Source organism: Ctenopharyngodon idella, chromosome 13, assembly GCF_019924925.1.
Source record: "Ctenopharyngodon idella isolate HZGC_01 chromosome 13, HZGC01, whole genome shotgun sequence".
Classification (NCBI taxonomy): Eukaryota; Metazoa; Chordata; class Actinopteri; order Cypriniformes; family Xenocyprididae; genus Ctenopharyngodon; species Ctenopharyngodon idella.
Genome location: NC_067232.1, coordinates 25,783,441 through 25,798,511, shown reverse-complemented (window position 1 = coordinate 25,798,511; position 15,071 = coordinate 25,783,441). Strand labels below are relative to the sequence as shown.

The 15,071-nt window shown below is 36.4% G+C and overlaps 1 protein-coding gene across 1 annotated transcript in view; it reads right to left on the bottom strand.

Moving 5' to 3' along the window:
- Positions 1 to 5,365: 5,365 nt before the first annotated feature.
- LOC127525420 (gamma-aminobutyric acid receptor subunit pi) overlaps positions 5,366 to 15,071 on the bottom strand; it is a 50,601-nt gene continuing 40,895 nt past the window's right edge. The window contains 4 exon segments of the mRNA XM_051917957.1: positions 5,366 to 9,614; positions 9,616 to 9,782; positions 12,882 to 13,075; positions 13,331 to 13,483. Of these exon segments, the coding sequence (XP_051773917.1) occupies positions 9,416 to 9,614; positions 9,616 to 9,782; positions 12,882 to 13,075; positions 13,331 to 13,483 (713 nt within the window). The 3' untranslated portion in view covers positions 5,366 to 9,415.

The window sequence follows — 15,071 nt, the reverse complement described above, 5'->3', positions numbered from 1 at the left end:
GACTGAGGAGACAAGTTGCTCAAGTTTAGGAATAGGAATGTTGTCCCATTCTTGTCTAATACAGGCTTCTTTGTCGCATCTTCCTCTTTATGATGCGCCAAATGTTTTCTATGGGTGAAAGATCTGGACTGCAGGCTGGCCATTTCAGTACCCGGATCCTTCTTCTACGCAGCCATGATGTTGTAATTGATGCAGTATGTGGTCTGGCATTGTCATGTTGGAAAATGCAAGGTCTTCCCTGAAAGAGACGACGTCTGGATGGGAGCATATGTTGTTCTAGAACTTGGATATACCTTTCAGCATTGATGGTGCCTTTCCAGATGTGTAAGCTGCCCATGCCACATGCACTCATGCAACCCCATACCATCAGAGATGCAGGCTTCTGAACTGAGCGCTGATAACAACTTGGGTTGTCCTTGTCCTCTTTAGTCCGGATGACATGGCGTCCCAGTTTTCCAAAAAGAACTTCAAATTTTGATTCGTCTGACCACAGAACAGTTTTCCACTTTGCCACAGTCCATTTTAAATGAGCCTTGGCCCAGAGAAAACGCCTGCGCTTCTGGATGATGTTTAGATATGGCTTCTTTTTTGACCTATAGAGTTTTAGCCGGCAACGGCGAATGGCACGGTGGATTGTGTTCACCGACAATGTTTTCTGGAAGTATTCCTGAGCCCATGTTGTGATTTCCATTACAGTAGCATTCCTGTATGTGATGCAGTGCCGTCTAAGGGCCCGAAGATCACGGGCATCCAGTATGGTTTTCTGGCCTTGACCCTTATGCACAGAGATTGTTCCAGATTCTCTGAATCTTTGGATGATATTATGCACTGTAGATGATGATAACTTCAAACTCTTTGCAATTTTTCTCTGAGAAATTTTCTGATATTGCTCCACTATTTTTTGCCGCAGCATTGGGGGAACTGGTGATCCTCTGCCCATCTTGACTTCTGAGAGACACTGCCACTCTGAGAGGCTCTTTTTATACCCAATCATGTTACCAATTGACCTAATAAGTTGCAAATTGGTCCTCCAGCTGTTCCTTATATGTACATTTAACTTTTCCGGCCTCTTATTGCTACCTGTCCCAACTTTTTTGGAATGTGTAGCTCTCGTGAAATCCAAAATGAGCCAATACTTGGCATGACATTTCAAAATGTCTCACTTTCAACATTTGATATGTTATCTATATTCTATTGTGAATAAAATATAAGTTTATGAGATCTGTAAATTATTGAATTTCTTTTTTATTCACAATTTGTACAGTGTCCCAACTTTTTTGGAATCGGGTTTGTACATGTCATAATGGATAGTCATCGCATGTATCAGAATTACCTATTTGCAGTAATGACGAATGAAATTGGCTAACTATTTGACCAATCGTGGCAACAAACACATGTATTTAAACTAACTCGTCAGGTTGAGGGTGTCTATATTCCACCATGTAAATAGCGAATCCGCCATGGAGCAAGCGCACCTGGCTTTTAAAGGGAATGGGAGATGAGACTCTGATTAGTTTATTGCATATTACAGCCAAAACACACCCCTGACTCATTGAGAGACTAAGTACAACACTTTTGGACCATGCACCTGGTGCGCCGACCATTTTTTCCGTCGTTAAACTAGCAAAAGTGGATTCAGACACGCCCTAAGTGCACCTGTGCCATGCGCTTTAGACCATGCGCTTAGATCGTTAAAATAGGGCCCTTCATAAATAAATTTTGCTTCTCAGGCAAATGTATCTTGATTGGGAGCTGCACCAATCAAAAGACTGTATAAAGCATTAATACCAATACTACAAATAATAATAATAATAATAACAACAACAACAACACAAATGCTTCACTGTAGATGGATTATTATTGTTATTATTATTATCATCATCAATCCATCCACAGTGAAGCATTCATGTTCGGCAGTGACACTGATGCTGCTTTCTGATCATTACAGCAGTTCATACGGCATAGTAACAGTGTCCAACAGCGACACCCGCAGGTGAAGTTACAGCGGGAGGCTTGCCTCCACTGTCCCCATTGACTTTAAACAGACACCCTAATGTGTGCCGTGGGTTTAGTGGGGGGTAATTGAGAATGAATGGGGGAAAGTCACGTGAGAGGAGGCAATGCCTCCGTCGCGCTTTGTTTGGATATGATCGATTATGGTTGGATATGATTGGTTCACGCGATAAATCCCGCCTCTTGTTTTCCAGTGCGTTCTTATCAGCCTGATTGGAGGCGATGCCATTAATGGGAACACTAATTAAAAAGTAAGTAAACAACTCAGCCATTTCACCGCTTTATGTCACTCAAAATCAAACTTAAAATGGCCTGAAAACATGATGACTGTGGGGGGTTTTAGAGAGCAATCAGCTTGGGGAAATTAAAGGTACATCTTTGTGTCTGTGACCAATGTGTACAAGCTTGATGACTGCACAAAATCAGTTGACTATTAAAAAGAAAAGCTGAACACACACACACATAATATATATATATATATATATATATATAAAATGTTCATTTAACCAGGAAAATTAAGAACAACGGACATAAAATAACAGACATTTGATATACAGTATATAAAAAAATTTGAGGACTTTGCCTCCTCATTTTAAAACACCTCCGCACACCACTGATGTGCAGGTTGTTTGAAGAGGATCTGAAAGCTTCCTGTAACAACAAATCATTTACACAAAGTCCTGCAGGATCCACAAAGAAACATAAAACAGCACCACAGCAAGGATGACGGTGCAGACCTGCGGCATACGGCTTTAGTCCACACAGATGTGTCAAATAATTCAAACATGGAGTTTGGGAATGTAAGCAGCTTAAAATGCTCAGAGATGTTTTCAGTCGCGTTTCTCATGGTCTGAGTGACTGCAGTGGACGTCTGCGTGTACAATCATCTTTCATAATCGCATTAGGCTGAAGCCTGAGGAATCATAATCTTACTGCAGCACAGTGAACTGTGAGTGAACGGCGCCACCTGCTGGACACAGACGCTCAATCTGCCTGACTGGCTGGGGAATAATTTTGTGTTAGTGGGGTTAATTGTCTATTGATTTCATTTGCTGACCCGAGTGCCTTCCAGAAACACAGTGTTTGATTAGGCACTTTTGGCTGCTTTTCATTTTGTACCGCAGCGGAAAGAATCAACCAGAGATAACAAATGAGCTGCAAAAAATTATGTTTTTCTGACACCATTGGCAGATTTTTTTTTTATACATTTTTCAGAAAATAACACTTGTTATCTGAAGTCATTTTTGCTTCTCCAGTAAGAATGTTACTGGAAAACAAGGCAAAAATACTAAGGAAGCTCCTGTTATCATCAATATGAGAGAGTTACATAATGATTCATGAACAAAACAGGAAGAAAAATCACCAATAAGATCTCATCAAATGATCTGAGCTTCTATCCATATTATGAGACTTCTATCCAAATAATAGCGTCTGAACGTCACATTAACACAAACGCCGTAAACGAGATCATCTGTCTTTAGCCAACTCAGTGATGCTCATCAACAGATTCATAATTAAAATCCAGTAGAGGAATGATTCTTCAGGTGACGTTTGTCTATAATGTGATTACGACATCAATACTCATAATATCAAGTTTTATGCTCATTATCAGGATCGTTATTCAATCTTGTTAGTGTTTAATTAGGCATAATGAGTGATGCTGCAGTCATGTACATCCCATTAAATTATATTGATACTCCATGATCTGAGGAGAGACATAATTGAACAAATCATTCTGCACTCAGATAAACACACAGCAAAACACACACACGATTATCGGTAAAACTTTACAATAAGGTCTCATTAGATAATGCATTAACGAACATGAACTAACAATGAGCAATATATATTTACAGCATTTATTAACCTTTGTTTATTAACTAATACAATTTTGATCTTAAAAATGTATTAGTAAATGTTGAGATTAACACACACACACACACACATATATATATATATATATATATATATATATATATAGGCCATTCTACAGAATTGGTTCAAAGTCAGAGTTGGAAACGTCTTGGAAAAAAATTATCTTTTTCCACAAATTTTTAATGTATGCAAATTGTATAATATCCAAGGTACACATTTCTAGTAATTATGCAGTTAATTCTCATATTGTATTTTCAGCAAGTTTTGGAATATTTTTCTCTCCCCAAATTTGCCACTACTGAAACACAATAAAACATAATTTAATAACAAGGGTTACATTGACCTATTAAGATTTTGTTTACATCTACCTTGTAAATATATTTTTTGCTATTTTTAAAAAAAGTTTTCACCGGTAAATCAATAACAATTACAATTTTAGCAATATTTCAAATGTAATTTATGAGATTTGTTGTATTTTGAATCCAATTTTTCTTTGTAAAAGGCATAAAGTTTATCATACTGATTTCAAAGTGAATTATTCATTAGTTTGAATATACACTGAACCAAACACTATAATAACATCTTAGCTGATAATTCAATATACTTTATTTTTAACAAAACATCCCATGTTTCGGTTGTGACTGCACATTTTCGGTAGTGACAGTAATGTGTTGGTAGCGACTACATCATGTTACACAATTTTAACTCGCATTCTAAAACACTACTAAAACATATTAAAATACTAGTGATTTGCATAACTGTACTAAAATTTTGGAACAACAAAAATTATTCCAATATAATTTTCACAAGTTGAATTTTAAGGGTTAGGGTTCGGGACAGACACCTCCCAATTTAAAGTACCCGATTAATGATGATTTGATATTTAAAATATCAAATTAAAATAACTCACTGATATTTAAAATATTATTGTGGGATTCAATAGATAATAGAAGGATATAGTAAACATCTAAAATTTGAATACTTAAATGTTTTTCAAATGTGTTTTTTGGTTGTGGGACAGCAGTTTGCACCAATTCTGTAGAATGGCCCATATTTAAATATATATATATATATATATATATATTATATTCACCATATCACAATCCAGCCGATAATGGCTTATAACTCAATGGCAGAACTTTGAAACTACAGCACTTTGAACAAACATTCAAATTATTTGTTGGAATTAAGTGTGTAATCATGTATATTTATACAAAGTACAAACATTCTCTGCCCACCGGTGATTGACGCACAAAATGAGTTTAGGGGTTTATTGTTTTCTCACCCATCTGGGGTTTTGTTAGCGAATACACATTAAAATATGATGATGACGAGCTTATTATAGCGCTGTCATGATAATATCTTCTTCAGCGTGTGACAGAGCGTTCAACAGCGTTGTTGTTCTTTAATGATTTATGTTGAACTTCCATCTATTGATCCGCAGAAAATGCTCAGGAAGAAAAATATCACTCATGGATTCTTGTTTGTCTTTTTTATTTGAATTATAATTTGTAGTGTCATTATTAGCATCATGAAGTAAACATCAAGTAAACATGCAGTATTTACAGTCGCTTTTCTATTACCCTCCGTTGTCTATATGCAAATGTTACATTATACACACATATTAACATCAGGATGTTCGAGGGCTTCAGCAACACAAACAGACTGTATCTGCGAGATCAGCATCCCAAAACACTCTGAAATTCACTGGGATGTCATTATGATCGATAAAGTGATGATGGAACTATATAAATGATGGGAAAATAGGTGAAGATGTGGACATTGATCAAATATGCATCAGTTTGCAGGTTATAATTTGAATAGAAGAGCTAAACAAACAATTTATATTGTTTTAGGTGGATTTCTAGACTTGTGAACTCTTTGGCTTACTTGTTTGGCACTGTCATCATCGTCCTATTTACTGGACCAGAGATTAATTATTTTCATAAATACATGAAGATTTCACATGGAGTGTGTTAAGCTGCTTTCTAATATTGGTGTAAATATAATTATACTTTACAAGGATGCTAATTAAATCTAAATAAGGTTCATGAACGTGTCTTACAACAGGAATCGTTAAAGAAAAATTCGATGAATTCTGAATATGCATCAGCTTCATTAAAATACTATTATAGTTTTTTAATTATTTGTTTTTATTTTAATCTTTTCTTTTTTTTAATTTTAATTTTATATTTTAGTAATTTTGTTGCACATTTTTGTCATTTTTATTATTTTTTAAATGTCTATATAGTTGTTGTTTTTTTATATTAGTACATCACATTAAACTAAATCAAAATGTGAAATGCTGCCTTAACTAGCTGAAATAAAACAATTACAATTAATTTATTTCAGTTAACGTTTATTTTATTTCAAGTACTAAAAATGTTTTATGGTTTTAACGATAATAACTCTGATATGCATAATTAACTAAGGTGTTATTGCATTAATTCTCAACTTGCCAAATTAAAAACAACCTATGAATCAACACAAAAAAGTCCCATAAATATGACAATATTAATGTAATATATTACCCTAAAGTGGTACAGAAACATGCATTAAATTGAAAATCAAGCACTTTGTAGTTTGAAACTCTGAACGGAAGGCATTCGGCGAGAAATGAAGGATCCGACTGCATGCCAGTGGCAAACGCCCAAAACATCTAAATGAAGCCGATTAAAAGCCATAGCTTACGAAAACAGCAGATCCATTTGAGAGCATCAGCAATCCTAAATGAAAAACCAGTTTTCAAAACCCTAAACGAGGTCCAGAGAGGAAAATTCGTTCATTCATCTGACCATTATGACATCAAATGCTAATAAAAACTCAATCACAAAGAAAAGGTGAGCATCCACAGCTTAGAAAAGAGTCCTGGATCATGTCCGAAGGGGGCGTTAGTGTGGCTTGTTTGCACTGCCTGTGCTTATTTTAAATAAAGCAAAATTCAAGCATCAGTTTCAGAAAATACATCAGTTTAGATAACCATAACCCAAAGTGTTTAGTCCAGTACAGTATGGGCCATTGACACTCAATCCATCTGACGAGAGCTTTAATGCACGTCCCAAAGACATTTAATGTATTCCAGATAGTTTAGCATCAGTCACCACATGCAGTCCGTGGCCTTTGGTGATTATGACTTGGTCTGGTCCATATCTGAGTCCACAAACACCTCTGGTTCAAAACATGAATCATTAAAGCCAAGTCGCATAAAGAGTTTACACAGCCCCTGCGATCCATCGATCCCGTAATGTGCAAGAAAGAGGCTGAGGCCGGAGGATTTATGGAAGCAATAAACTGTGCGATGGCTTCGGTCTGCCCTCAACACTGCAACTCTGCCGTAACTCATGCTCGAGGACCACAGACACACGAGGAAGACACGCTGTTCAGAGAGAGGAGGTATTACAGTGTGGAAAAGTCGGACACAAGTGAAAGAAAGCTGTGATGTACTAAAGGAGAGAGAGTCGGTCTGCTTCACCTAAAAATCACAATTCTGTCATCATTTACTGACCCTCATGTCTCCAACGGCTCTCAAATCTCATTCATGCTTGTGTTTAATTCACATATTGCAAGTCAAGATGTATTGAGCCGGGCTGAAGCCAAAAAAAAAATATATATATATGTATAAAAATGTCATTTCTGAACATCCAGTTTTTTAAATGTTTAAAAAACTTTTCTTGGTCATACGAATGTACAGGGAACATTCCATTTTATTCTTCAAACATTATGGGAATGCTACATTTAAATGTTCTCTGAACATTCCGAAACAAATAGTAACATTTAAAAAATGTTATATGAACTAAAAAGTTTCATGAACGATGTATCAATAATGTTTTTGTAATCTAGGGATGCACCGATATGGCCGACACCGATAACCGATAATTCTTTATTTTTGAAAGCCGATAACCGATATATTGGCCAATAAATCTACATCCAAATTTTTATAAAAAACAAAAACAGAAGTCTCACCATTAAAAGCCATGTCCCAAACACACAATTATAATGTTCTCATTATAATTTTATGTAGTCTACTGCAGCGCAAGTCTGTCAAATATTTTCCTTTTTGAAGTGATTCCAATCATATTTCAAGCAATTCAACCATCATGGCGAACAGTGCACATCTGAAACGTCTCAGCTGAAGGAAATAATCCATTTTTTATCAGCTTTAATATAATCGGCCAGATTATCTTATTTGGCCGATAACGATAACGTTAAAAATGAACATATATCGGCCGATACCGATATGGTGGCCGATATATTGTGCATCTCTAGTTATTAAAGACCAGATAACTTTGAACAATTTCATATCATATTTGAAATGACTGCAAAACTGAGATTCGAAAGAAAGTAATTCCTATTTGGAACGACTTGAGGGTGAGTAAATGAGTTTTTCTCTTTGGGCAAACTACACCTTTAGGACATCAACTTGTTAGGCCCTTTTTGAATAACATTTTACTGCATCATACTATTTCTGTTAGACTTCTGGACAGGTCGAGCCATCCAGCAACGACTTACAGCCAGTGATGATCAACACACATGTACACAAACGAAAGATATTCACTGACAGTTTCCAACAATCACATTCACACACCTTCAAATATTAAAATGTTCCCCAGAGCATCTACACGTATCCCAGCGGTGACGCTTCTTGGTAAAAATCCATCATTTGCCATCATTGCTATAACCTCTATTACATTAACATTCACCAGCATTAAATGATTTATCTCTGTTTAATCTCGGTTAATTATTGGCAATATTTCAGGCTGCATTAGCTACAACAGCAGCCTAAAACAATGGCTAAATAGCTATTTAACCACTGGTTAACATTAACATTATCCAATAGCCCACACAAAGGGAGAGGAAAGTTGATTCAATTTTGATTTCATGTTGACTTTAAGATCTAGTCTGTTCATCATCTTCCACACGTCAAGTCAAACTGAGACTTCCAGTAATCTGATGCTAACCAGTATGACTAATGACATCAACTTGCATGCATTTTCCTCAATTTATCTGTAGTTATTCAGAGGATTTAATCACCATCAGTCACAGCAAACGTCCGACCTGATGCTACTATCATTGAGATTCATAAATAGGACAATATGGATGTTACATATATATTACACATCTACATCATACTCATCGGGTTCAATACAAGTTAAACTCTGTCAACAGCATCTGTGGCATTTCAAAGCTGGTAAACACACCAACTTTCACACAATAAGCAGAAGGACATTTTCCATAGAGAAAAAGCGACTTAGAAATTATGTTGGTAAGTTTATCCGCCTTGAAAAGTGATCCACTGCAAGAATGATTTACAACACAAACAATAACAGGGATTTACTGTATAATTTAACAAAAATATGAGCTTCACATTTGTGCTTTTAAATGCTCTATTTTATTTACTATAGCACAAATGCTGTTGATAGATCTTAACTTCTCTGTCGAGTCTATATTGGTCTTTCAGACAAACACACGCACACTATCGTACTTACACACACAGAACGCACAGAAATGATTCAACATGAAGTGCTGGTTAAAAGTACAGGTAGTAGGTCCAGTAGAGCAGATTGATGAAGACGAACGACAGTGGGAAGGTTAACCGGGAGTAGTTGTCTATATAATGTGGGTTTTCCACGTGACAGCAGTTGATTGATCTCAGGATCTTCCTCAAGACGGAGATGTTTTTGGCACAGCGGCTGAAGAGCTCTGGTGGGACCTCAGGGGGTCTTGGCTTCGCTGGCGGTCGGGCTGGAGGGCACGAGTCCAGGCTCTCCAGCGGGGGTGGACGCGGGCGCCGAGGCCAGAGAGTCTTTGCGTCTCTTTACCCGGGAGGAATTGCTGGCGATGGTGGTGACGATGCCGTTCATCTCCTCCTCGCAGTCATGCATGTGATGACCGTACTGACAGAGACCAAAGCAAATGAGCAATAAAGTTCAATAAGAGGAAAACTAAAGGCCACAAGTATGATAGTAAATTTGATGAGATGATGATGTAAACAATAAATGATTATAACGATGATCACGGTGATTATGACAATAATGATAAAGACTATAACTGAAATTTTATTAAGAAATTGTAAGTGGTTTTTACTTGTGCAAAAATCACATTAAATCACATATTTAACACACAAATGAAGCAGTGACACTTTAACACATCTACAATGGAGCACATATAAACACACACACACACCATATAACACATAACAGCATGTTCAGGTTTGACTGTAATATTGTGACAATTGCAAAATACTTTAGTACAAAAAAAATGCTACACTTTGTCATTTTAATATTATAATAATGACTTTATAATCTAAACATAAATCTAAAAGAAAAACCATTGAGTAATCCTCTGCAGCCATCTAGTGGCTGTAGTTAAAAAAATCATGTTATTTTTATTTTTAAAAGTGTTTGTTTTCCAGTAGATGGCAGCAATCCTCCACTAAGCCAAATCATATTTTTCATGTTATCACCATGAATGAAACTGAGAAATGTAGATCTTTTCAAGTGGATTTTACATAAAATGTTGCTATTTTATATAAATGTATATATTTAAATTATTACAAATTGAGGCAAATAAATAATAAAAAAAATAACAAATCCCCCAAAATTGCACAACTTTACTGTAAAACATTAATAAAGTGAGCTTAAAAAAGTTACATTATGTTACAAAATCACATTTTTCTCTCTGGTTATGTTAGCTAGTTATGTAAGCAGAAAAAGGAATACTGTTGCCCTATGTGTAATAGCACAGCAAGCAACATAGCATAACATAAGTAATATATTAGCCTATTTATTACATGAAGAATTCAGATACAAAAACCTCTAAGTCTGTCTGACATGTTTTCTTTTAAATGAACATTTTTTATCAGGCTCCTATCCACCTTATTCCTACGCCCCATGATGCTTTGCGCAAATTATGGGTGTAACTTCCGTTAAGCTGTAAACAGTCAGTGAAAGGCTCGCTCTATGAGCACAATAATACGTTTTTTTTTTTTTTTTAAAAACTGGGTACAATGAGATGACATTATTCTACTCACACTTCAAACAGGGTACTTTCAACAGGCCATGAAAAAGCGTGATTCTTTCCACAGCAATAACGGACGGGTTAAATATAACTATAGTAAATATAACTATTACTGTATTATGTAATATACATTGCCTTAATAAAAAATGTTCATGAACTTTCAGCATTGTGTGATACTATTGCAAAGTGATTTCCATCATTTTTACAGATAATAAATTGTATTTACCTGTGAAAACAAACCTGGAAAGAGCCGTGAAGCTTTGAGGAGAAAAACGAGAGATTCTTCGTGCATTCCAGTGAATTATTAATGGTATATATCGTAAATTATATCGGGAGAACAGACCACAAATGTGCAGTATATGTTGTCCTTTTTCATACTATTACAGCGGTATGCAAAGGGACAAAAGAAAATAATCACGAGGATAGAAAGCAGCGGCTGAAAAAAGCTCTTGCCATAGATATTCTTGTTATAACATGTTATGTTAAAATACCAAACGTTACGTTATTCTCATGATGTCTGAAAATAAAACATGAAAGAAAAATTGACAGCTCATTCAGTCAAACTGACGGATAAGCTTTATTTGTAGGGCAACCTTATGATTTGAAACGATTAGTTTCAGTCTTTTTAAATGGAAGTTCCCCAAACTGGAAGTGCAACCCATAATTCGAAACGCAGTAGGCTAGTCAGGAATAAGGTGGATTAGGTTCAGTAATTTCAATTTAATGGCAATGTTAATATTTATTAGGTTAATAGTTACAAGGGTATTAGTCAGTCATTGAAATGCCACTTCAAAAAACTAGTCAATTCAAAAACTAGTCAATTCATTGTGACTGTCTTTTGCTGCAAAACCAGTTAAGTCTATGTGTGCTTTTTTTTTTTTTGCAAAGACCTCTAAGTCCACCTCTTTGGACATCAAGACATAGTAAAACGTCTGTTTCTGTCAGTTTTACAGCAGCAAAAGGAACACTGTTTGAAATTCTGTCATTGCCAGTGTAACGACGGACAAAACATGATAAAAACTTGCAGCTTGGCAATTGAAAGCCGGCTCACATGCACACCGACATTCATCTTGAAATCATATTATTTGATTCACATCTTCCGATTGGTTCTTCTGTGGACTTAGAGGCTTTTGCTGACAAAGGGAAGTGGTGTTTAGCAGTTTCTGCCAACAAACCGGTATTTCTGAATGGGCTGATGGTGGGATTTAGCGGATTTGAAGCGAAAGTATTTGTTGAACGTATACTATGTGCGGAGAGCATCCTCTCAATATCATTGTCTCTTTTTTGACGGAGGTGGTGTTTAGCGGCTTTTGCATCTGAACTCTTCATATGCATAATATTATCACAAGATGAGTAATAGCAGCATACATGCCTTTATCTTTTAAATGTTTCCCCTCCTCCTTTTTCCTCTTTTTTTCCTAAAATGGAAAAATGGGCTTCTGGTGGCTTAGACCCTTTTCTTACCATAATTTCAATTTGTGTTGATTTAGAACGTCTCCCACTCCTGCTCTCCCTAAAGACGTCACATGCTTAAATCCACCAGTATTGCTAAGGTGTTTTTGGTGGATGCTATGTGCTTTCTAAGTTGTTCTGGGTGGTTGCTAGATGTTTCCTTCATGTCTAGTGTGAAAAGCATCTCTGTGATCTTCTGGTCTTTAGATGTGACTCGGGTTCCTCCTTCAGTGTGCGTCCGGGTTTTTTTTTCACCTGTTTTATCATTCAGTGGGTGAATGGAGCATCTGATGACTTAGTGAAGTAGAACTGCACACATGATTTGAGGAATCATTCATGTCTGGAGCACAAACACTGCAAGACGACGCATACCCTCAACTTTAACACCCAGTACAAGTACAGTATGAGCAATAATAGTGCTGCTTACCTTATAAAACACCACAGATGTTGATGAGTACAGGATGATGATGATGATGATGCTGATGATGATGATGATGAAGGCAGAGCCCTCGGGCCTCTCTTACCATGAGTGCGTTGTTGCAGTCGGGGTGATGCAGCGTGCAGAAGTGGGCCACCGCATACTCAATCAGTGCTCCAAAGATGAAGCTGAAGCAGATGCCCAGGTACACGTCTATGGCCTTAATGAAGCAGTTGGCATTGGGCAGAGATGTGCGGGCACCCATCATCAGTGTGGTCATAGTCAGGACAGTGGTCACGCCTGGAACAAGCACAGACAGCACACAGTCTGCTGAAACGCCTGCTGAGTGTTTATGAGTCATAAACTTTCTTTCCAATGTATTGGTCTAAATAGGGTCTAAATATTAAATCTCCACTTAGTATAAGGAACTAATTTATGTTTTATCTGCATGTCTTTTCTTCAGCGTAACATTCTAGAGGAACAGTTTGGGGATCACTCAAACTATTTTATTTTTTCAAAATAAAAATTACACAGTCAATGAAATGCTAACTGTACCTATGCAAATGCGTGCAGGGACAGATGATTGGCTGATCCAGAAAGAGACCCAGGAGAGAACCACCAACAGGCTGGAGGGCACGTATGTTTCCAAGATGAAGTACAGGATGCTCCTCTTCAGCTCGAAATGAAAGACCAGCCTGGGATAATTTCCTGGGAAGAGAATCAAAGAATCTTTTCTCAGTGATATAAAACATTAATGCTAAAGTAGAAAGTCTTCTGCTTCAAGACCATCAATAAATCAGAGATTTAGAAGTTATTGGAGTGGTTTCTATATGTCACTCTTAAAATTATGGGAATAATGACCACATCCAAATAGAGGGTATGCACGTGACGTCACCGTCGACCGTTATAACTGCGGTTACGCCCACTGAGTGGCAAAAAGACTGAGTGGCAGCATTGGTTTTCAGCGTGAATGCCGCGAAAAACACACAAAACGTCCAAAACGGGAAAGAGCTTTGCGATTGACTGTACAAATAGCTTTGACACAAAATCTGAGGTATATTTTTACAGACTGCCAAAAGCTACAGAAAAAAAGAAGCAAGTGAATCGCTGCAATTCACAGAAACAGATGGACTCCAGGCAGAGAAACATGGATTTGCAGTTATCATTTTGTGTCAAAACGATGGATTTTGGGGTAAAATCATACCCTATATATTGTATTGTTATATATTGTGTTGACAACTCATCAATTAAATATTTACTGTCTTATATTCTGCATAATTGGGTGTTTTTAAATAAACACTGACAAAAACTATACCAGTTTTAGGGCTGGACGATATGACAATATATATAACATTGAAGTGATCGCTCCGATTTAGACCTACCTATATTGTATTTATATAAAGCGTTCACTGGTAGATTTGCTTTATGTATTTCCCCGGCGTCGAAATCAGGCACATATAAATGTCAGGAAACACGATTCCTGGCTGCATGTCAATATCCATGGATTAGGTTTCCTTGACATGTTATAAGGAACACTTTCGAGCTCAAACTTTAGTGTAATTGTTTGTTTTACTTGCATTTTTGCAGTTTCCCTTATTAAATCCAATTATGCAGCAGGTTCTTTTGTCACTCAGTCCAGCTGAGGGACCGTGTTCTGGCGGGAAAGTGACGTCAATGCATACCCTCTATACGGGAGTGAATTCACCAAATTATTTTTCAGGAGTCACACCTGAACTCACACTGATCATCATTCCAGCTAGCAAAAATATGTTTATATAAATATGTTTAAATAATATTTTGCTAACATTCCCAATAAGTTATAAAAAAGTTATTTCTGAATGTTCTCTGAATGTTCAAAATGTCCAGTTTTTTAAATGTTTTAAAGTTTTTTTCTTGGTTATGCAAACGTTGAGGGAATATTCCATTTTGCAAACATTATGGGAACATTAATTTTGAATGTTCTCTGAATGTTCTGAAACAAGTAGTAACATTTAAAAAATGTCCAACTAAAACATTTCAGAAAAACATTTTATGAATGATGTATAAATAATGTAAATGCGCTAAGGTTTTGAGAACATTATTAAAGCCTGGAACGAACGTTCTGTTAACGTTACTAGAAGACCACTGGTTCATAACTTTGAGAGAACCTTGCCAGAACGTTTGCCAAAGTTCTGAGAATGTTTCCTGTTAGCTGGGATAGTGATAATCTGTAATAATCAGCAATAATCTGCCATAAACAAGAAACATGGACACAGACAATCCTGTTTTGGTGCTATTTTTGATGAAATTATGATCT